This window comes from Chiloscyllium punctatum, chromosome 15, assembly GCF_047496795.1.
Source record: "Chiloscyllium punctatum isolate Juve2018m chromosome 15, sChiPun1.3, whole genome shotgun sequence".
NCBI classification, from domain to species: Eukaryota; Metazoa; Chordata; class Chondrichthyes; order Orectolobiformes; family Hemiscylliidae; genus Chiloscyllium; species Chiloscyllium punctatum.
Window position 1 is genome coordinate 18,290,877 of NC_092753.1, and position 24,329 is coordinate 18,315,205.

A 24,329-nucleotide genomic window follows, 5' to 3' on the forward strand; every position below is an offset into this window, starting at 1 on the left:
GAGTGTCTTGGAGTGGAACTTGAGGGGTTGGGGTTCCATGTATCTGCTGCCCTTGTCCTTCTAAATGGAAATGGTCATGGATGCTTAGCTATCTACTAATCTGTCTCTTCACCTTCAGGGATCTGTGGGCAAGACCCCTGTTCCTCTGAGTTTCCTAGTGTCCTATCATTCACTGAGTACTCCCCTTGTCTTGTAACACAGGAACAGGAGATCATTCAGTTCCTCAATCCTGTTACACAGGAATAGGAAGGAGACCAGTCAGTCCCCCAGCAGATAAGATCAGTGAGCTCAGAATAAACCTTGGCTGATGGGAGGGAGATGGAGCAATCTGGGACCATCTTGCTGTGTGTGAAGCCTGCACCCTCACCCCGCATCCCTTATGACAACCCGTGAAAAGAATGAGTTCTGAAGTCAGACAGAATCTTTTGCTTTATTTAGGAATCGAAAGGAACTTGTTGCGATGCCTTTGCCCCATCTCACCTTCGGTCCCAAATTCCCATGCATCGACTGGTACACTCTCTGTGGTTCGCTGAGGATCAGCCCACTGTCTTTTAGCGCAGAGCGGAATCGCTGGACCTACAGAGCACAGAGAGATGGAGATGAGATGAGTTTGTTCGCTGATAGCCCCTTGCTGCCCTCCCTCTCTCTATCCCACAGGGTAGCTGTCCCTTCTCTGCCCAATCCTGAGGCAGTGATTCTTCTCCTCCAGTCAAATCTACCCTCTTCTTCTGTAATACCTCTCCCAGACAACTATCCCTATGGGATTGTGATTCCTACCTCAATCGATGAGCCTAAAAAAATTCTGATTGTTTCCTCCTCCCCCACAAACTTTCTTTCATTATTCCAGGGTTTTGTGATTGCTATTTGGACTGACAAACTCCCATTTTTATCCCAGGTTAAAACTCAGTTTAGAAGATTGCGATACTGCAGACTTGAACTGTTTCCTGAGATGTAAGGGACAAGGAGAAGTTGGTATGAAGGAATTAAAGGCAACATTCCAATTAACCATACCTGGGAGAAAAAGGAGTCAAAGCAACATAAATAACCCGTTTCCAGGGTTAGCAAAGTTAATTGTTTGACAACCAGCTGTCTTGTGACTAATAGGTAATTAATATTCCCTGCATGAGGGATGTACTGAAGTGAAGGGGTTACTGGCACAACATGCAATGTTTTGAATAGAAAGTTGGCATCAAGTGTAACAAGGATCAGAAAAGCTACTCCCAATAAGAAGGCAATCCAAAGACTTGAATACTCCAGAATCAATATTGTGGATGAACAAATCTAAAGGAGCATCAATCATGTCACATCACAAGGCAGAAAATTCTAGAAGATTTCAGATTCAGGGTTCCTCAGCAGCAGAACTCTGAAGAACGGCACTGTACAAGGATGATACCCTGGACATCCAAAGACAGACATTGTAGGTCGTAATCGTAGCTAAATTCCACCATGAATCAGGTAATACCCAAGCTGGGTTGTGAGGCCTAACTCGCTGACCGGAGGTCCTTATTTTGGCTGCCACGTGCAATAAAGATTAAGTACAGACTAACCTCAATTATCCGTATTTTGGATTATCCGAACAAGGTCTCAAGGTCTAATAAAAATATTACATCAAAGAGGTAGGTGAATTTGGATTGCCTGTACTGAAGAACATGTGAAAACACTGGCAAAATCAAAGAAACACAAGCACCTCAAACAACAATGACTGGAGTTTTTGGTTTCACGTAAGGGTTAGTTACACAGTCCTTTTCAAAGGTATGTGCTTTATTTCCGGCACTTTACTGGGCAGTTCTTGAAAAAAATTGCCGAGAAAGTAAACACGCGCAAGGCAGTGCTTCTGATTTCCTACTGTGACACTGAGTTCACAGAAACTTGATAAATGCTCTTGTGATTGTAGAAGCTGTTCAGGACCTTGCTTAATGCAGGGATTTCATATATTTATGTGATGTTAAGGGTTTAAGTCCTTCTCAGTTTAACCTGCAATTTGCAGAATGCAAAGATTAGTTTGTTCAAATAGCAGACTCATCAAAATTATTGATTGAAACAAACTGTCTGGTAGAGCACTGCGATCCGAACGAGAAGGTGCTCGCCCAACTCATTCAGATAATAGAGGTTCCTCTGTTTTAAGACTGGATTGTCTTGGAGATTCCTTAGTAAGTAGCCAAATTAAAGGTAGCTTGTGGTAATTCACCCACAAGATCTAATTGAAGTTTGTAAGATGCTAAAGGAGATTAACAAAGTAGACGCAGAGAAGATGTTTCCCCTTGTGGGGCAATGTAGGTTAAGAGGCTGAAAGATTTGGGAGGATGTACTGCAACATTGAGTCAAAGTTAAAATCAGATCGGCCATGATCTTATTGAACGGCAGAGTAAGCTGGAGGAGCTGAGTGGCTTCCTTACGGTCCTCGTTCATATGAGAGGTCATCGTTTTAGGCTTAACATGTGGCACGTTTAATAACAGACATGACGAGGGTTGGTACCTGGGACTTCGATGTTGTGGCCATTACAGAGACGTGGGTAGAACAGGGACAGGAATGGCTGTTGCAGGTTCCAGGGTTTAAATGTTTTAGTAGGGTCAGAGATGGGGGTAAAAGAGGGGGAGGTGTGGCATTGCTTGTCAAGGATAATATTACAGCAGTAGAAAGGGTGATGGAGGAAGACTTGCCATCTGAGGTAGTGTGGGCGGAGGTTAGAAATAGGAAAGGTGAGGTCACCCTGTTCGGAGTTTTCTACAGGCCTCCTAATAGTCCGAGAGAAGTAGAGGAAAGTATTGCCAGGATGATTCAGGAGAAGAGTGAAAGTAGCAGGGTGGTTGTTATGGGGGACTTTAACTTCCCAGATATTGACTGGGAAAGCTATAGCTCGAGTTCGTTAGATGGGTCGGTGTTTGTCCAATGTGTGCAGGAGGGTTTCCTGACACAATATGTAGACAGGCCAACAAGAGGTGAGGCTATACTGGATTTGGTTCTAGGTAATGAACCAGGCCAGGTGTTAGACTTGGAGGTAGGTGAGCACTTCGGGGGCAGTGACCACAACTCGGTGACTTTTACTCTCGTGATGGAGAGGGATAAGTGTGCACTGCAGGCCAACAGTTATAGCTGGGGGCAGGGAAATTATGATGCGGTGAGGCATGACTTAGGATGCGTGGATTGGAAAAATAGGCTTCAAGGGAAGAACACAAATGATATGTGGAGATTGTTCAAGGAACAGCTGATGGGTGTCCTTGATAAGTATGTACCAGTCAGGCAGGGAGTAAAGGGTCTTGTGAGGGAGCCGTGGTTTAATAAGGAATTGGAATCCCTTGTGAAAGGGAAGAGGGCGGCCTATGTAAAGATGAGGCGTGAAGGTTCAGTTGGGGCGATTGAGAGTTATAAGGTAGCCAGGAAGGATCTAAAGACAGAGCTAAGAGCAGCGAGAAGGGGTAATGAAAAGTCCTTAGTTGGTAGGATTAGGGAAAACCCAAAGGCTTTCTACAGGTATGTCAGGAATAAAAGGATGACTAGGGTAGGTATCGGTCCAGTCAAGGATAGTAGTGGGAAGTTGTGTGTGTGGAGGTGGAGGAGATTGGTGAGACACTGAATCAAAACTTTTCGTCAGTATTCACTCAGGAACAGGACATTGTTGCCGATGTGAATATTGAGTCACAAGTGATTAGAATGGATGGCCTTGAGGTACGTAGGGAAGAGGTCTGGGGAATACTGGAAAGGATGAAAATAGATAAGTCCCCTGGGCCTGATGACATTTATCCTAGGATCCTCTGGGAAGCTAGGGAGGAGATAGCGGATCCATTGGTCTTGATTTTTATGTCGTCATTGTCTACGGGAATAGTGCCAGAAGACTGGAGGATAGCAAATGTGGTCCCCTTGTTCAAGAAGGGGAGCAGGGATAGCCCGAGTAACTATAGGCCAGTGAGTCTCACTTCTGTTGTGGGCAAAGTCTTAGAGAGAATTGTAAGGGATAGGATTTAATGAACATCTGGATAGGAATAATGGGATCAAGGATAGTCAGCATGGTTTTGTGAAGGGCAGGTCGTGCCTCACAAACCTTATTGAATTCTTTGAGAAGGTGACCAAGGAAGTGGACGAGGGTAAAGCAGTAGATGTGGTGTATATGGATTTTAGCAAGGCGTTCGATAAAGTATCCCATGGCAGGCTAATGCAAAAACTACGGAGATATGGCATTAAGGGTGCATTAGAGGCTTGGATTAGGAATTGGCTGGCTGGAAGGAGACAGAGGGTAGTAGTTGATGGTATAGTTCATCTTGGAGCGCAGTTACTAGCGGTGTTCCAGAAGGATCTGTTTTGGGACCATTGCTGTTTGTCATTTTTATAAATGACCTGGAGGAGGGGCTTGAAGGCTGGGTGAGCAAGTTTGCGGATGACACAAAAGTCTGTGGAGTTGGGGACAGCGAAGAAGGATGTGGCAGGTTACAGCGCGATATAGATAAGTTGCAGAGCTGGGCAGTAAGGTGGCAAATGGAATTCAATGTAGCTAAGTGTAAAGTCATTCACTTTGGTAGGAGTAACAAGAAGATGGATTACTGGGCTAATGGTAGACTACTTGGTAGTGTGGATGAGCAGAGGGATCTTGGTGTCCATGTACACAGATCTCTGAAAGTTGCCACCCAGGTAAATAGTGCTGTGATGAAGGCATATGGTGTACTGGGCTTTATTGGTAGAGGAATTGAGTTCCGGAGTCCTGAGGTCATGTTGCAGTTGCATAAGACTCTGGTGTGGCCTCATCTGGAGTATTGTGTGCAGTTTTGGTCGCCATACTATAGGAAGGATGTGGAGGCATTGGAACGAGTGCAGAGAAGGTTTACCAGGATGTTGCCTGGCATGGTAGGAAGATCATATGAGGAAAGGCTGAGGCACTTGGGACTTTTCTCATTGCAGAAAAGAAGGTTTAGGGGAGATTTGATAGAGGTGTACAAGATGATTAGGGGTTTAGATAGGGTTGACAGTGAGAACCTTTTTCCGCGTATGGAGTCAGCTGTTACTAGGGGACACAGCTTTAAATTAAGGGGTGGTAGGTATAGGACAGATGTTAGGGGTAGATTTTTTACTCAGCGGGTTGTGAATTCATGGAATGCCCTGCCAGTAGCAGTGGTGGACTCTCCCTCTTTATGTTCATTTAAGCGGGCATTGGACAAGCATATGGAGGTTATTGGGCTAGTGTAAGTTAGGTAGGCTTCGGTCGGTGCAACATCGAGGGCCGAAGGGCCTGTACTGCGCTGTATTTTTCTATGTTCTATGTTCTCATAAGGGGATTTGCTTCTCCAGAGTGTGATAGTCACTGAATAAATTTGAGGTGGTAGACAATTTTTTAGTCAGTAATGGTTTCAAGACAGTGGGCAGGACTGTGGAGTTGAGGCCGGATGCAATCAGCCACAATCCTGTTTAAGTGAGTCACCTATCTTTCCTCCTAAACTAATCAGGACCCTCATTCTCTTAAAGTTCTCGGGACTTACCGACTCTGCCCGGTATTCCCAAGGGATAGCCCGGAATTGGAGGTAGCCAATCCCGGCCTCAAGGCAGCGTTGAGCTAGCACACGGCCCACAGTCTCGGCTGCAGTGACGTCCCGGGTGCTGTATAGGTGCTTCTTGATGGACCACTCTTGGGTCGAAGCTGAGATGACCACCTCGCCCTGACTGCTTGCTGCCTCCACACAGGCTGTGACGTGCCTCTGGCTCTTCCTGAAACGCAACCTGGCATCAAGCAGTAGAGAGACAGAAAAATCAATGACAAAGGAAATGAGAGATATCAGCAGCAAATCATCCTGTGAGGCACCACTTACCACAACTGCACTCCCCTGCCTTCTTCAATCGTCTTTGTCACTTCATCAAAAACTCAATTAAGTTGGTGAGATACCATTTCTCATGCACAAAACCATGTTGACTATCCCTAATAAGTCCTTGGCTTTCCAAATGCACATAGATCCTATCCCTCACAATCCCCTCCAACAACTTACCCACCACTGACATCAGTTCCCTGGCTTTTGCTTACTACCTTTCTTAAATAATCACACCACATTAGCCACCCTCCAATCTACTGGCACTTCATTCGTGGCTATCGATGATACAAATATATCAGCAAGGGACCCAAAAATCACTTCCCATACTTCTGAGGCGTTAGATAAAGTCCTTGGGATTACAGGAATGAAATGGGATCAGGGAACCGAGTTGGCTGATCAGCCATGATCACATGGATTGTTAAAAGGGGTAAACAGCCTCCTCCTTTGCTTATACTGTATGTTTCTATGAGCCCTGTGTGACCTTATTTCTAAGTCAATGAATGTGAACATGGCGCTACAGCTAGCAGTTTGGAAAACAAGTAGTCCTTTGGCCTTTTTATGAGTAGTAGTGAGTCCAGCCGTTAAACTGTCTTCCATTTTCTTCCACGTAATTTTGGTGAGATGGAATATTCCATCTTGTTTTGACATTCCTGATAAAGGGCTTACCCCCGGAACGTCGACTCTCCTGCTCCTCGGATGCTGCATGACCTGCCATGTTTTTCCAGCGCCACACTTTTCGACTCTAGTTTTGAGGCACAGTCTCAGAATAAAAGGGAAGCATGAGGAGGAATTTCTTCTCTCAGAGGGGAGTGAATCTGCGGAACTCTTGACCACAGAGGGCGGTCGAGGCTGAGTCATTAATGATATTGAAGGCTGCGATGAGATTTTTAATCTGGAAGGGATCAAAGATTATAAAGAAAGACAGGAGAGTGGAGTTGATAATTGCCAAATCAGCCATGACCCCATCGGACAAAAGAGTACATTCAATTGGCTGACCTCTGTTCCAACATCATATGGACTGTCAGGTAGATACTGCGGTTACTCAGGGAACACAGCAACTAACGTGCAGACAGCAAGAACTGACTAACAGCACTGTGATATCGGGCTGATTGCCTGTTTTCACCAACTGGACACAAGTTTTAAAGATTCAAATTGGCATTCACAGTGCTTCTTCCAAGGAGGTCACGAAATCTTTAATATAGACTTCAGACAGCAGTCAGCCAGTTAGATGTCACAGAGGGACACAGTCTGGCACTCCCTCAGCACTGACCCTCCAACAGTGTGCTACTCCAGTACAACAGTTCTCACATCAGCCCAGATACCAGTGGTTAGATTTCTGCTCTCCCATCTAACCCAGAATCTCGGAAGTCTGAGACAAGTCTGGTCATTTGAGTGGGAGCAGCGGCCGAGGAAAAACGAACCCGGGAGACTACAGCTAAGGTAAGACAGTTTGTTTCAAAATTACTTACCTGTAGCGGGCAGCGGAAGTGAGGTTGGAGCGCATAGCTGGGCGGGAAGGTAAGTGATTAGTATTTGAGTGGGTGTGTTCTAAACCCCAGGTCCTACTTTCGTAGGGCCTCCCTCCCTCCCACCCTCCTCCTCTAACCTAACTTTAACGTCCACAGGTTATTGACTCAGTGTTCTTGTTTTTGGAGACAGTGTACAGTCATGGCAGCACAGGCGGTGGAATGTTCCTCCTGCAGGATGTTTGAGGTAGGGGTGACCACCGATACTCCTGCCGACTTCGTGTGCAGGAAATGCAGTCAGATCCTGATCCTCACCGAACGAGTTAGGGAACTGGAACTGGAACTGGATGAGCTGAGGATTATTCGAGAGGCTGAGAGGGTGATCGATAGAAGCTACAGGGACATAGTTACGCCAGAGAACAGAGGTAGCTGGGTAACAGTTAGAGGTGGGAAGGGGAAGAAACAGGCAGTGCAGGGTTCCCCTGTAGTCGTTCCCCTAAAAAATAAGTATGCAGCTTTGGAAACTGTTGGGGGGGACAGCCTTGCAGGTGTAAGCTGCAGTGAAGGGGTCTGTGGCTCTGAGATTCAGAAGGGAAAGGGGGAGAAGAAGAGAGCGCTAGTTATAGGGGACTCTCTAGTTAGAGGGACGGACAGGCGGTTCTGTGGACATGGACGAGACTCTCGGATGGTTTGTTGCCTCCCGGGTGCTAGGGTCCGAGACGTCTCGGACCGTGTCTTCAGAATCCTTAAGGGGGAGGGTGTGCAGCCAGAAGTCGTGGTACACATTGGCACCAACAACATAGGTAGGAAGAGGGGCGGGGAGGTCATTCAAGAGCTCAAGGAGTTAGGCTGGAAGCTAAAAGCTAGGACAGACAGAGTCGTCATCTCTGGGTTGTTGCCGGTGCCACGTGACAGAGAGGCAAAGAATAGGGAGAGAGTGCAGTTGAACACGTGGCTGCAAGGATGGTGTAGGAGGGAGGGCTTCAGATATTTGGACAATTGGACTGCATTCTGGGGAAGGTGGGACCTGTATAAACAGGACGGGTTGCACCTGAACCAGAAGGGCACCAATATCCTGGGGGGTAGGTTTGCTAGCACTCTTCGGGGGGGTTTAAACTAATTTGGCAGGGGGATGGGATCCGGACTTGTAGTCCAGCAAGTAAGCTAGCTGTGTGTCAGGATGTCCAAGACTGTAGGGAGGCTGTGGAGAAGGTAGCACTGACAGGGACTACTTACGGACACAGAGATGGGCTCAAGTGCGTATACTTCAATGCAAGGAGTATCAGAAATAAGGTGGGTGAACTTAAGGCATGGATCGGTACCTGGGACTACGATGTTGTAGCCATCACGGAAACATGGATAGATGAGGGACAGGAATGGCTGTTGGAGGTTCCTGGTTACAGATGTTTCAGTAAGATTAGGGAGGGTGGTAAAAAAGGAGGGGGGGTGGCATTGCTAATTAGAAATGGTATAACGGCTGCAGAAAGGAAGTTTGAGGGAGATCTGCCTCTGGAGGTAGTATGGGCTGAAGTCAGAAATAGGAAAGGTGCAGTCACCTTGTTGGGTGTTTATTATAGGCCCCCCAATAGCAGCAGAGATGTGGAGAAACAGATTGGGAAACAGATTTTGGAAAGGTGCAGAAGCCACAGGGTCGTAGTCATGGGCGACTTCAACTTCCCAAATATTGATTGGAAGCTCTTTAGATCAAGTAGATTGGATGGGGCGGTGTTTGTGCAGTGTGTCCAGGAAGCTTTTCTAACGCAGTATGTAGATTGTCCAACCAGAGGGGAGGCCATATTGGATTTGGTACTCGGTAACGAACCGGGACAAGTGGTGGGCTTGTTAGTGGGTGAACATTTTGGTGATGGCGACCACAATTCTGTCACTTTCACCTTGGTTATGGAGAGGGATAGGTGCACACAACAAGGAAGTTTTTACAATTGGGGGAAGGGAAATTACGATGCTGTAAGACAGGATTTGAGGAGCATACGTTGGGAGCATAGGCTGTCAGGGAAGGATGTGGTGGAAATGTGGGACTTTTTCAAGGAGCAGATACGACGTGTCCTTGATATGTATGTACCGATCAGGCAGGAAAGAAATGGTCGTGTGAGGGAGCCTTGGTTGACGAGGGAGGTTGAATGTCTAGTAAAGAGGAAGAAGGAGGCTTACATAAGGTTGAGGAAACAAGGTTCAGACAGAGCAGTGGAGGGATACAGGATAGCCAGAAGGGACCTGAAGAAAGGGATTAGGAGAGCTAAGAGAGGGCATGAAAAATCCCTGGCGGATAGGATCAAGGATAACCCCAAGGCATTCTATGCGTATGTGAGAAACCTGAGAATGACGAGAACGAGGGTAGGTCCGATCAAGGACAGTGGTGGGAGACTGTGTATTGAGTCGGAAGAGATAGGAGAGGTCTTGAACAAGTACTTCTCTTCAGTATTTACGAACGAGAGGGACTGTATTGTTGAAGAGGAGAGTGTGAAACGGACTGATAAGCTAGAAGAGATATCTGTTAGGAAGGAAGATGTGTTGGACATTTTGAACAACTTGAGGATAGACAAGTCCCCCGGGCCTGACGGGATATATCCTAGGATTATGTGGGAAGCAAGAGAGGAAATTGCAGTACCGTTGGCAATGATCTTCTCGTCTTCACTGGCAACGGGGGTGGTACCAGGGGACTGGAGAGTAGCGAATGTTGTGCCCCTGTTCAAAAAAGGGAATAGGGATAACCCCGGGAATTACAGGCCAGTTAGTCTTACTTCTGTGGTAGGCAAAGTAATGGAAAGGGTACTGAGGGATAGGATTTACGAGTATCTGGAACGGCACTGCTTGATTAGGGACAGCCAGCACGGATTTGTGAAGGGTAGGTCTTGCCTTACAAGTCTTATTGAATTCTTCGAGGAGGTGACCAAGCATGTGGATGAGGGTAGAGCAGTGGATGTAGTGTACATGGATTTTAGTAAGGCATTTGATAAGGTTCCCCATGGTAGGCTTATGCGGAAAGTCAGGAGGCATGGGATAGAGGGAAATTTGGCCAATTGGATAGAAAACTGGCTAACCGGTCGAAGTCAGAGAGTGGTAGTAGATGGTAAATATTCAGCATGGAGTCCAGTTACAAGTGGAGTTCCGCAGGGATCAGTTCTGGGTCCTCTGCTGTTTGTAATTTTTATTAATGACTTAGATGAGGGAGTCGAAGGGTGGGTCAGTAAATTTGCAGATGATACAAAGATAGGTGGAGTTGTGGACAGTGAGGAGGGCTGTTGTCGGCTGCAGAGGGACTTAGATATGATGCAGAGCTGGGCTGAGGAGTGGCAGATGGAGTTCAACCCTGCCAAGTGTGAAGTTGTCCATTTTGGAAGAACAAATAAGAATGCGGAATACAGGGTTAATGGTAGGGTTCTTGGTCAGGTGGAGGAACAGAGGGATCTTGGGGTCTATGTACATAGATCTTTGAAGGTTGCCACTCAGGTGGATAGAGTTTGTAAGAAGGCCTATGGAGTATTATCGTTCATTAGCAGAGGGATTGAATTCAAGAGTCGTGAGGTGATGTTGCAGCTGTACAGGACTTTGGTTAGGCCACATTTGGAGTACTGTGTGCAGTTCTGGTCGCCTCACTTTAGGAAAGATGTGGAAGCTTTGGAGAGGGTGCAGAAAAGATTTACCAGGATGTTGCCTGGAATGGAGAGTAGGTCATACGAGGATAGGTTGAGAGTTCTCGGCCTTTTCTCGTTGGAACGGCGAAGGATGAGGGGTGACTTGATAGAGGTTTATAAGATGATCAGAGGAATAGATAGAGTAGACAGTCAGAAACTTTTTCCCCGGGTACAACAGAGTGTTACAAGGGGACATAAATTTAAGGTGAAGGGTGGAAGGTATAGGGGAGATGTCAGGGGTGGGTTCTTCACCCAGAGAGTGGTGGGGGCATGGAATGCGCTGCCCGTGGGAGTGGTAGAGTCAGATTCATTGGCGACCTTTAAGCGGCATTTGGATAGGTACATGGATGGGTGCTTAATCTAGGATAGAAGTTCGGCACAACATCGTGGGCCGAAGGGCCTGTTCTGTGCTGTATTGTTCTATGTTCTATGTTCTATAAGAGGACTATTCACTGAAGAATTTTCACATTCACTCGGCCAGAGGCAGAACTCAGGGACAAAGAGCTGACAGCCACTGGCAATGGAAACGGGAAATTGGCAGAAACTGACACAGCAGTGAACCTGCACAGTTACTGCCTTTGCTGTTTGAATTCGTGAATCACTGGACATTGGAATACATCTGGGAAAACAAACAAGTGAAATTCACAACTAATCTTGGAGGAACCTGTTTGGGAGAGGGGACAGCACAGAAACAGGTAAGTGGATATTTTAAGCATGGCCTTACAGTAAATCTGCAGTTGTGAGTAGAGTTGGTGTTTTATTATGTTTTTTTGAGATATGCCTCTTGATTAAACTTAAAATATAAGCCACAAGTATTAATTTAACCTGGAGCAGTGTTTTGTAGAGGAATAAGACAGTGCTATTTTCTGTGTCTGTAGACTAAAAGCAAAAATGGCCTTTAGTAGAGTGATATGCTCTTCTTGTCGGATGTAGGAGTTCAGGGAGAGTTTAAGGGTTACTGAGGACTATATCTGCAATATATGCCGTTGATTAAGAATCCTTTCAAATTGAATGGAACAGTTGGAGAGACAGTTCGAGGTAATGAGGAATTTACAAGAGCAGGGAGACATGAAGGATGGCAGTTATAGGAAGAGGGAAAAGATGCAGATCCAGTCACATAGATTGGTTAACTCCAGGAAAGGTAAGAGAGGTAGACAGTTCGTGCAGGAGTCTTCTGTGGCTATCCCCATTTCAAATAAGTATGCTGTTTTGGAACATGTGGGGTTGATGATTCTCAGGGAAACGTAGCAAACAGCCAAGATTCTGGTACTGAGACCAGTTCTAATGCAATGACAGGTATATCAGGTTCCAAGAGATCGATTGAATTTGAGGACTGTCTCGAATTTGAGGACAGATGGTCCTGTGGCCAGCGGCATAAAATCAGAATGGTGTGTTGTATTCCTGGTGCCAGAGTCAAGGATGTCTCAGAGGGGATGCAGAATGTTCTCAAGTGGAAGAGGGGCCAGCAGGAGGTCAGTGGAACCAATGACATAGGAAGGGAAAAGATTGAGATTCTGAAAGGAGATTACAGGGAGTTAGGCAGGAATTTAAAAAGGAGGCCCATGAGAGTACTAATATCTGGATTACTCCTGGTGCTATGAGCTAGTGAGGGCAGGAATAGGAGGATAGAGCAGATGAATGCATGGCTGAGGAGCAGGTGCACGGGAGAAGGATTCAAAATTTTGGATCATTGGAAGCTCTTTTGGGGTAGAGGTGACCTGCACAAGAAGGATGGATTGTACCTAAATTGGAAGAGGACTAATATACTGGCAGGGAGATTTGTTACAGCTGCTTGGGAGGATTTAAACTAGTATGATGGGGGTGTGGGACCCAGGGAGATAGTGAGGAAAGAGATCAATCTGAGACTGGTACAGTTGAGAACAAAGGCGAGTCAAACAGTAAGGGCAGGCAGGAACAAAGCAGAGAACAGAGTAGGACTGATAAATTAAACTGCATTTATTTCAATGCAAGAGGCCTAACAGGGAAGGCAGATGAACTGAGGGCATGGTTAGGAACATGGGACTGGGATATCATAACAATTAGAGAAACATAGCTCAGGGATGGACAGAACTGGCAGCTTAATGTTCCAGGATACAAATGCTAGGAAGGATAGAAAGGGAGGCAACAGAGGAGGGAGAGTGGCGTTTTTGATAAGGGATAGCATTACTGCTGTACTGAGGGAGGATATTCTCGAAAATACATCCAGGGAAGTTATTTGGGTGGAACTGAAATAAGAAAGGGCTTGTTGGGCTTGTATTATAGACTCCCTCATAGCCAGAGAGAAATTGAGAAACAAATTTGTAAGGAGATCTCAGAACTAGAGCAATAAGCTTAGGGTGAGAGGGGAAGACATAAAAGAGACCTAAGGGGCAACTTTTTCACACAGAGGGTGGTGCGTGTACGAAATGAGCTGCCAGAGGAAGTGGTGGAGGCTGGTACAATTACAACATTTAAAAGGCAATGAATGGGTATACGAATAGGAATGGTTTGGAGGGATATGGGCCAGGTGCTGGGAGGTGCCAGACTGGGTTGAGATATCTGGTCGGTATGGACAAGTTGGACTGTTCCCATGCTGTACATCTCTATGACTCTTTGACTTGCTATCTGAATGCTCATCATTTGGAGATGCCACTGCTGGACTGAGGTGTACAAAGTTAAAAATCACACAACAGCAGGTTATAGTCCAACGGGTTTAATTGGAAGCACACTAGCTTTCGGAGTGCCGCTCCATCATCACAACCACCTGAAGAAGGACGAGCGGCACTCCGAAAGATAGTGCTCCCAATTAAACCTGTTGGGACTATAACCGGGTGTTGTGTGATTTTTAACTTTGTATCGGAATGCTGTTGACAAACTGAGGGCATTCAAGGGCAAAGCGAAGGAAGATGGAGTGGATTTTTCCCGAGAGAGGTGTACAAGTTAATGAGAGGCTTAGATAGAGTAGGTAGCCAGAGACTTCCCCACCCCCCACCCCCGGGCAGAAATGGGTGACACAAGAGGTCATAATTTTAAGGTGACTTCAGGAAGGTATCGGGGCGATGTCAGAGGTAGGTTCTTTCTTCAGAGAGCGGTGGGTGTGTGGAATGCACTGCCAGCGGTGGTAGAAAAGTCAGTGACATTAGGGACATTTAAGCAACTGCTGGACAAGCACATGGACGGCAGTAATTTGCAGGGTGTGTAGATGTGGTTGATGTTAGATAAATGCTCAGGACAACATGGTGGGCCGAAGGGCCTGTACTGTGCTGTCCCATGTGGTGTCCGGTGCTCACCGGTGCCAGTAGCTGCCCCTCGGCCAGGTGCTCTGCCAGCCGTTGTCCTTCCTCGCCAGCGCCAGACGCTCCAGGTTCCGGGGGTTGCGGTTCACAAATCGCGGCGAGACCGTCTCGTTCTCTCGCGTGTCCGGGGCTATCGAGGCTTCAGCCGAGGCCGACATCAACCGCCAACCTTCAGGCCCAGAGAGAGAGAGACGGGGTTAATGCAGGGGCACATGGGTCATCACTGCTGACAATGGCCGGGTGACAGGGGCATGACTCTGCCCACCCAGTACCTGTTCGAGCGGTAGCCGCCACCGCCGCTCGCTCCAGCTGCAACCCGAGAGCGACCACCACCGCCGCCATTGCGCTGAGAACCCCGCCCCCTGACGTGACGACGGGACACGTAGCCCCGCCCCTCGACCTCACTCCCAGACACTCAGCACTGTCCCCTGAAGCCTCGCCCTCCGCCCATGGACACCAAGCCCCGCCCACTTATTCCCCGCCCTGGCAACTAAGCCCCGCCCCGGCAACTAAGCCCCGCCCCTAACGCCTCACCCGGTTTGCCAACCCACGCCCCCTGGCAACCAAGCCCCGCCCCCCTGGACATCCACCCCGGACACCTCGCCTGGCATCCGACGCCTCTCCTGGATACCGCGCCCCGCCCACTGACGTCTCTTCCCCAATATCAAGCCCCGCCCCACCCGGAGACCCAGCCCCGTCGTCCCCGACACCTTTGATTAGTCACTAGCCCCGCCCCCTGACCGCTCTGCCGGAAGCTGGCCTTCACGGCAGTGACGGAACCGTCGCAGTGGGCGGGGCTTCCGTTCGTATCCTTCATTTGATTGGCGTTTGGATGAAGTCCCATCTCCAATCCACATACCATCCCCTTCCCTCCCAACTATCCTCCAATCTGTCCCCATTCCACACATCATCCTCAATCTCTCATAACTGGCCTCATCCCCTGCTGTTATTAGACTGCTGCAAGGATCCCTCTCAGTTAAAATAATGTTGATATTGCTGTTGTTGAAACTGCTTTGTGCACCTTCTGTGCAGTGTAACGTGTATGCCTGGCTCTGCCCAGACACCCTCTGATCTATATGTCCTTGTTTGTTATGATCTGCTTGTTCTGCTCACAAAACAAAGCTGCACTTAGATTACGACAAAAAATACTGCAGGAGGCTGGAGGACACAGCAAGCCAGGCGGCATCAGGAGGTCTTGAAGAAGAGTTATACCCGAAACATCGACATCTCCACCTCCTGATGCTGCCTGGCTTGCTGTGTTCTTCCAGCCTCCTGCCTGTTTATTTCACTCTACTTGGGTACACGTGACTACAATAAATCAAGATGTGGAGGCACATTCTCTCCCAGTCAGGGAACACTTCAGCAGTCAGGGACATCCGGCCTCAGATCTTCAGGGGACTGTCCTCCAAGGCCGACTTCGGGATACGCAACATTGCACTGTGGCCGGGCAGAGGCTCATATAAGTTTGGTACCCATGAGGATAGCTTCAACCAGGATTTTGGGTTCATGCCACACTACAGGGGACCGCACTACACAATACCCACACACTGTTACATACTCACATGGACCCTATCATACACACACATACACCACCCACACTCACATCCATGTACACACTCTCTCACAGGCTTATTCTCCGTCATACTCATGCACACACTCTACCAAGAATGCACACACGCAAACACACCCTCTCACAAGCATCAACACTTACATGCACACACTCACAGTCTTTACCACACACCCACATAAAATCACTCAGAGTCTCTGAGACTTACATGCACGCACACACTCATGTAAGTCTTTGGGGTGATTTTGCGTTTACAGTATTGTAATTGCAGATAGATTCTATTTTGTTCAAAAAGCACACAATTTGCAAGCAGTCAATGCAAGCAAGTCAATCCATGTAACATTTTACAAATTCCTACTTTGGAAATAGAACCAGTCTGGCTCAAGATTAAGATACAGACAGGCTCTAACTTCACACAGTTAATGCATTGTCTGACCTGAAATGTCATCTCTTTTCTAATAAAGCCTGAAGTTATCTCAAGCATGTGACTTGAAAGAAGTTCTGGGATTTACATATTAATGAACTGAAACCTGCAGCCCATTCTAAAAGACGAAAGACTTAACAGCAATCTAGGTTTGTTCAACATATCATTTCAGTTGCATGACACTGTGATCTTTTTCTATAAAGTCTGTGTCTTATAGTCCTGCTCCACAGCTCCCTCATGAAGGAGCAGTGCTGTGAATGCTGGTACTTCCAAATAAACCTGTTGGACTACAACCTGGTGCCGTGTGATTTTTAACAATCTCCATCCCCTGTCTTCATCCTCCACACTATCACATATTTCATATCATCCCCATCCCTACACTGTTCCAAACCTCCACACCATCCTCATTCCACACACCATGTCCATCATTACTCTCACTTTCCCACACCATTTCTCTCATCCCATTGGACAATCTCCACGTCAAGCAACACATTCATCCCAACTATTAGCCCCCATCGAATTGGCCATTCCCCTCATCCAAGGTAACTGTCTATAATTTTCAGTGAGGCCCCACATCATCTATCTACTCAGCCTTGTGTTCTGGCTCAGATTCCTCAACTTCTCCTCATATGACAACCCAGAACCATTCTTGTAGACCTTCTCTGTCACTTCCTTGGGTAACACATCCCTCCTTTGACACAGGGCTCATAGCTGCTCACAATGTAGAAAATGCCGTCTGACCAGAACTTTGTACAGCCTCAACAGTTCACTTCTGCTCTTGTATTCTAGTCCATTCAAAACAAATGCAAACATTGCATTTGCCTTCCTAACTGTTCACTGAATCCACTTGATACCTCAAACGATTTCTGAATCAAAACTCTGAAATACAGTATCCACATCCTTCATCCTGTGTCCTACTGCCCAGCTCACCATCACTGCTATGTTATTGGCGAGTTTCCATGTTCATCACCAAACCTCCTCTGCACTATCTCCCACATCCTATTTGCCATTCCCAGAATCCAACATTACTGGCATCCCAATGGTCAGTTACCATGGCCATCATAGCACTCCATACCTAACCCACCATCACTCTAAACCCAGCATGCACATCTCCATGTCCAGTCTCCATGTACATTATCACTCTCTTTCTCACACATACCTCACCAACATTCCCATCCTATTGGCATTCATGCCATCATTCCTCTGCCTGACCGCCCACATCATCACACCAACACCAATGGCCAATCACCATGTCCATTATTACTCTGACAGCTCACCATTGTTGCAAGCCCAGTCACTCATCTCCGGAGGCAGCATCATTCTGTCTTCTGTGATGATACTATGGCTTTATGTATTGTATTATGACACAGGTGGTGAACTCCTCTGTTAATTAAACGAAACACCCAAAAAGGTTCACCTCACCTCATAATCTGTTAAAATATGAGTAATAGAGAACATCCAAATTCCACTATTTCGAGAAAATAACATTAATTTATTCCTTAACTCTAAAAGTGAACATTAAACAACAAATCACAACTCTAAGCTCCTTCCTCCCTCTCTTAACTGCTTATTGTCTGCCTACAATTCTATAACAATGAACTCTTCCAACAAAAAATATATTAATATTACATCAATTTAGTTTCAAAACCATACAGTGGCTGTCGTCTCCGGTGTCTGTCTTCTTTTGGCTGAAGATCTCTCTGGGTTGCTTTCTGCCTTTTAATGTGAAGATATTTCATATGAAGAAGATACCTCTTACAGAGAGTGTTTTTGAATGGCAGTCTTTCTTGATAGCAGTTACTCTCTCAATAACAGTTGCTCTGTCAGACTTTCTAAATGCCGGCTTTTTTTTTTAATACCCCAACATCAGATCGTCTCACTGGTTGTATGTTTGCAAAAACAATAAATACAAACGCGATTGGGTTTAGGTATCCTGGGGCATAATTCAAAATGATTGGTTAAGTTTGAATTCTTGTCAAAGCAGCAACCAACTCATGTATCCATTTCACAGCCAAATTATACATATTTTCAAATTTCCAATACTCTCTGAAACTGCCATCTAGTCACCACAGGTGCGTGTCAGCTCTCAGTTCAGAACAGCATTTACTCTCTCTTAAACTTCAACTTCATAACACCTCCCCCCCGGTTAAGAAAAAGATGGACCATCATAATGAAACAACTGCTTCATCTTTTTTCTAATTCTTAAATCCCATTACAATAAAATACATAAGACATTAATTTAAGATCATATTAAATTTCTGCACACATATACATAACATAAGGTATCTGTCCAATCTTAGTTGTAATTTATCTGTTGAATTCACAATAACACGTGCTGTCAGATGAAATTCCTTGATGGCCTTTGTCTTTGCGATCCTTGAGGTCAACCTTCCATGACAGATTTTATGCCCCAAAAGCATCACCTCGGTTTTCGCAAATTCTGTTTTCTTTACATTTATTACGGTTTTATTTCTCTTAATTGTACAAAGAGCTCTGCCAACTGTACCATGTGATCTTTCCATGACTTGCTAAACATCAATATATCATCCAGATAAACTGCACAGTTTGTTAACTCAGCCACGACTCTGTTCATAAATCTTTGGGATGTGGCTGGTGTGTTCTTCATTCGACTTTGAATTGATATAGCCTATTTGGAATGACAAATGCAGAAACCTCTTTCACTTTCTCTGATAAAGGTACCTGTCAATAACCACACAGTAAGTCCAACTTTCTGATGTAACTAGTTTATCCAACCTTCACCCTACAGTCCTCCAATCTTGTATGAGTCTGATTTTGTTACGGCATTGATCTTCCAATAGTCCACACAAAACCATTGAGTCTTGTCAGGTTTGGGAACTATCACGATCGGCGAACTCCACTTGCTCTGACTCAGTTCGAAGATATCTCCGTTAAGCATCACATCCACTTCCTTCTGGACCTGTGTGGCTTTGAAATGAAGAAGTCTGCAGGGGTGTTATTTTATGCATCAGCATTCCCAACTTCCAGCTCATGCACAACAGTATTAGTCCTCCTCATCTTATTCCTGCATATGTTGTCATGCTGCTGCACCAATCATTTCAACTGGATTCTTTGCTCCTGAGACAGAGAGTTCATTAACCTATCCCACTCCTCAAGGACTTCCTCACTGAGACAATGAAATGTCCCCCCTACCTCCACGTGGATTGGATTCGCAGACGGGGAGTGTGAGGAGCGTTTAGAGACAGCCTGCAAAACCTCGCTCCTGCAGTAGCCCAAGGGTCTCGCGTGTTGGGGAAATGGCTCAATCATAATATAGGAGGCCTGCGGATGCTCTCTCTGTGGATGGGCACCGTTTCGCTGAGTACCTGAGGGTAGTGCATGGGTGGACTGCTACAATAGGGGCTGTGATCCAATAATCCCTTGTCCAGTGACCCTACTCTCTGTGTCCCCTGCATTGATCGGTATTCCTGTCCCGACATCACTGTGCCTGGCTACCACTTCCTCCCAGTCTAATGGTTCCTCTGTTTTTGCCGTTTTTGTTTTCTAAGAAAACTCTTGAGAAGTTTTAGAAACTGAAAGAACTGCAGAATTATGTGGGGCATGGATAGGATAAATAGACAAAGTCTTTTCCCTGGGGTTGGGGAGTCCAGAACTAGAGGGCATAGGTTTAGTGTGAGAGGCGAAAGATATAAAAGCGACCAAAGGGTCAACGCTTTCATCCCGAGGGTGGTACGTGTGTGGAATGAGCTGCCAGAGGAAGTGGCGGAGGCTGGTACAATTGCAACATTTTCCAGGCATTTGGATGGGTATATGAATAGGAAGGGTTTGGAAGGATATGGGCCGGGTGCTGGCAGGTGGGACTAGATTGGGTTGGGATATCTGGTCGGCATGGGCAGGTTGGACCGAAGGGTCTGTTTCCGAGCTGTACATCTCTATCTCGATGACTATGTCTACGCTGTAAATCAGAAACCAAACCCGAAGTCGGTGGTAAAGCTGTATGAAGAGAAATCAGAGTTGACGTTTCGGTCCGGTGAACCTTTCTGAGAACTTGACAAGTTTTAATTGTGTGATCGTTCCAGGGTTGCCCTGGGATTTTCGTGCTATTTCTGTTATTGATTAATTTCAGATGATGAGAAATCCGAAATGCTGCTTTGTGTGTATTAAGAAGTGAGGCGGGGCATCAGGAGACCGATCCACTCAGTAAAACTCGGTCTTTGATGACTTCTCAATTCTAATATTTCACTGCAAAATTTCCAACAAAACAACAACGAAATTTCGAGTCAAGAACTATTATGGCACATCAGCTGATTTCTAGAGCGCTTCCGCCTGTAGCGATGGTGGTATAGTGGTGAGCATAGCTGCCTTCCAAGCAGTTGACCCGGGTTCGATTCCCGGCCATCGCAAGCAGTGCATTTTAACACCACTCCACAACCAAAAGAGCCGATCGATTCAGTGGGAATGAAACACCTCCGTCTGCACATCACATTGAGTCTGCCAGACCTCTGGAGTGCAGACACAACTTTGAAGTTGAGGATGTCCCCAGGAGGATTAAGGAGTCAAGTCGAGCACGGTTCAAAGAAACACGAGTCATGGCAGAATTCATGGGTTTTCCATCTTATTTCGAAAGAAATGTTTCCGGATTTCACTCATTTCAACATTACTCTCATTTTGTTTTTTGTGAACTACAGCCTAATATCAAGTGAAATGTGGGTGGACAGTTCACAAATATCCAAACAACGTTATTTCTCATATCGAATCGGTAATGTTATTGTTTTAGGTGCAGGTCAGAAATAGGAGGAGTGGACACCAGCTGCTTTTATATTTCCAGTATGAGAAAATGATTCGATAAAACTCTGAGAGATGATAGAAGTGACCACAGAGTGAGTGAAAGTTTAATCCAGGATAAAGTTAAAAATCACACAACACCAGATTACAGTCCAACAGCTTTACTTGGAAGCACTAGTTTTAGGAGTGCTCCGAAAGCTACTTGGACGATAACCTGGTATTGTGTGATTTTGAACTTTGTCCTCCCAGTCCACCACAGGCTCCTCCACGTCATCATCCGATATAGTCATCATGGATTTGTTAAGGGAAGGTAGTGTCTGATGAAGATGTCTGATTTTCTTTGAAGGATAAAGAATGGATGGAGTGTATCCGATGTAGATCAACCTGATGATAAGAAGGACCATAAGACGCAGTATTTATAGCAAAAGGATTACAGTTTAATGCAGCTGAAATGATATATTAAACACATTTAGGTTAAGCCTTTCATCTTTTATAATGGGTTTACTAGTTTCCGTTCTTTAATATAAGAACCTCAGAACCTTTTCAAAGTTACGTTGTCGAGATAACTTCAGGTTGTCTAACAAGAGATGCCATCTCAGCTCAGACAATGCATTAAAGGTGTGAGGTTAAAGTCTGTCTGTGTCCCAATCTTGAGTCAGACTGGTTCTAGCCTCCCAGTCGGAGAGCACTTCAGCGCTCTGTGCCTTTCGGTCTCGGACCCCTGGGTGACAATCCTGCAAGGCAGACTATGGGACAGCCAACAATGCAAAGTGGCCAAGCAGAGGCTGATAGTCAAATTCGGTACCCATGGGGATGACTTTAACTGGGCACTTTGGTTCATGTCACACGACACGTGACAACACTGCACTGTATACTATTTCACGGACACTACACATGTACACGCACACACACAAAAGCACACTCCTACCGACCCACACACACATGCATACCCTCTCTCAAACACAAGCTCTCTCTCATAAACTCACTCAAACACTTCCACATTCACAGCCATTCACGCACATTCTCACAAATTGATACGCCAGTACACTCACACACATGCACCTACACACACTCTCACACACCCGCATATCCCTACATGCATACACACACACACAGACACACACACACACAGCCACACACACCCACACATGCATCCACACACACACACATGCATGCACCCACACACGCAGACACACACACACACACAGGACACACATCCACACATGCACCCACACACACACACATGCAGCCACACACACACACATGCACCCACACACGCAGACACACACACACACACACACACACACACATATACACACACACACACACACACAGTCCCCCCCGCCCCCCCCCACACACACTGATTCCGGGTTCTCACGACTCTCAGCTGGAGACTATCATTGCCTGCAGACCCGACCTTCATCCCCCCACGACACCATGAAGGGTAACACTTGCTCATGCCCTTACACAGCCGTCTGTGCCCTCCCTTGACCCCGTCCTTTCCATCTTGCCCACCGCCCCTCCATGACGCTCTACCTCCTTCCTGCGCAGGTTTGCTCTGACAATGTCAATTTCACGTCCTTTGTCAATTTCACTTCCTATGTTAATTTCACCGCACTACGTTTTCTTTTTCCCCTCACGAACCGGGATCACCCTACGCTGTGCTTGCTGACCCCACCCCCTACGTTTGCCTTCCCGGATAGCGCTTTGTGTTTCGTTGGACCCGCAGGAGTAGCTGCGGACGTTCTGCTTAAACCTGAGCGGATAACACTGTTCTGCTCGGAGACAGGGAGGTCTGTAGATGCTGGAGCCCGAAACATCGATTTCCCTGCTGTGCGTTTCCAGCAACACACTCTCGACACTGTTCTGCCACGACCCTGTCTCGGTTGCACACAATCCCATTCATCATTAAGGCGCCACGGCATCCCAAGGACTTGGGACCCATGGAAACTAAATGATGACAGCGGCCTCAGCACTCTGCACCCCCTGACCTTGGAAAGCCCATCTTGGTTCAGGTTACCTATCTAGGGCAGGGAGGGTTTTGCGTGCACTGCCTTCCCACATCAGTGGAAGCGACCTTCACTAAACAGCTGCCCATGACTACCCCTTGCTGTGAAGTTAAACATCACACAACACCAGGTTATAGTCCAACAGATTTAATTGGAAGCTCTAGATTTCGGACAACCACCTGATGAAGGAGCAGCGCTCCGAAAGCTAGTGCTTCCAATTAAACCTGTTGGTCTATAACCTGGTGTTGTGTGATTTTTAACTTTCTATACCCCAGTCCAACACTGGCATCTCCAAATCATGCCCTCCTGTGAAAACCCCTTACTGCTGACTGACACCTCCCCCTCTTCTACAAAGTAAAAGAGAAACCTGCAAATCTATCAACGGGATCGAACTTCAAATTAATACATATTCCTCGAGAGGGTTCTGCTTCCCGAACTGTTACCCGGAATTCCCTCCTCTCCACAATTACTGCAGCGTGGCCTCAGTCTAATGGTTCCTCTGTTTTTGCCGTTTTTGTTTTCTAAGAAAACTCTTGAGAAGTTTTAGAAACTGAGAGAACTGCAGAATTATGTGGGGCATGGATAGGATAAATAGACAAAGACTTTTCCCTGGGGTCGGGGAGTCCAGAACTAGAGGGCATAGGTTTAGTGTGAGAGGCGAAAGATATAAAAGCGACCAAAGGGTCAACGCTTTCATCCAGAGGGTGGTACGTGTGTGGAATGAGCTGCCAGAGGAAGTGGCGGAGGCTGGTACAATTGCAACATTTTCCAGGCATTTGGATGGGTATATGAAGAGGAAGGGTTTGGAAGGATATGGGCCGGGTGCTGGCAGGTGGGACTAGATTGGGTTGGGATATCTGGTCGGCATGGGCAGGTTGGACCGAAGGGTCTGTTTCCGAGCTGTACATCTCGATCTCGATGACTATGTCTACGCTGTAAATCAGAAACCAAACCCGAAGTCGGTGGTAAAGCTGTATGAAGAGAAATCAGAGTTGACGTTTCGGTCCGGTGAACCTTTCTGAGAACTTGACAAGTTTTAATTGTGTGATCGTTCCAGGGTTGCCCTGGGATTTTCGTGCTATTTCTGTTATTGATTAATTTCAGATGATGAGAAATCCGAAATGCTGCTTTGTGTGTATTAAGAAGTGAGGCGGGGCATCAGGAGACCGATCCACTCAGTAAAACTCGGTCTTTGATGACTTCTCAATTCTAATATTTCACTGCAAAATTTCCAACAAAACAACAACGAAATTTCGAGTCAAGAACTATTATGGCACATCAGCTGATTTCTAGAGCGCTTCCGCCTGTAGCGATGGTGGTATAGTGGTGAGCATAGCTGCCTTCCAAGCAGTTGACCCGGGTTCGATTCCCGGCCATCGCA

The 24,329-nt window shown here is 46.5% G+C and overlaps 1 protein-coding gene and 2 non-coding genes across 3 annotated transcripts; 2 read left to right on the top strand and 1 right to left on the bottom strand.

Moving 5' to 3' along the window:
* Positions 1–403: 403 nt before the first annotated feature.
* On the bottom strand, positions 404–14,560 carry LOC140486096 (large ribosomal subunit protein uL18m-like). The gene is made up of 4 exons (XM_072584754.1): positions 14,457–14,560; positions 14,179–14,353; positions 5,467–5,704; positions 404–576 (listed from the first exon to the last, which is right to left on the bottom strand). The coding sequence occupies exons 1-4, from the start codon at positions 14,524–14,526 to the stop codon at positions 412–414; spliced, it is 648 nt and encodes a 215-aa protein (XP_072440855.1). The 5' UTR covers positions 14,527–14,560; the 3' UTR covers positions 404–411.
* A 5,925-nt stretch (positions 14,561–20,485) lies between these two features.
* On the top strand, positions 20,486–20,557 carry trnag-ucc (transfer RNA glycine (anticodon UCC)). The gene has a single exon. It is a non-coding gene; the product is annotated as a tRNA-Gly (tRNA).
* A 3,700-nt stretch (positions 20,558–24,257) lies between these two features.
* Positions 24,258–24,329, top strand: trnag-ucc (transfer RNA glycine (anticodon UCC)). The gene has a single exon. It is a non-coding gene; the product is annotated as a tRNA-Gly (tRNA).

Excerpts from the sequence above, each read along its gene's own strand:
- LOC140486096 (XM_072584754.1), bottom strand. The coding sequence starts at position 14,526 with ATGGCGGCGGTGGTGGTCGCTCTCGGGTTGCAGCTGGAGCGAGCGGCG. Across the intron at positions 14,354-14,456 it reads GGCGGCTACCGCTCGAACAG|GTTGGCGGTTGATGTCGGCC; the intron begins GTACTGGGTGGG and ends CTGGGCCTGAAG. Across the intron at positions 577-5,466 it reads GGGAATACCGGGCAGAGTCG|GTCCAGCGATTCCGCTCTGC; the intron begins GTAAGTCCCGAG and ends TGTGCTCTGTAG.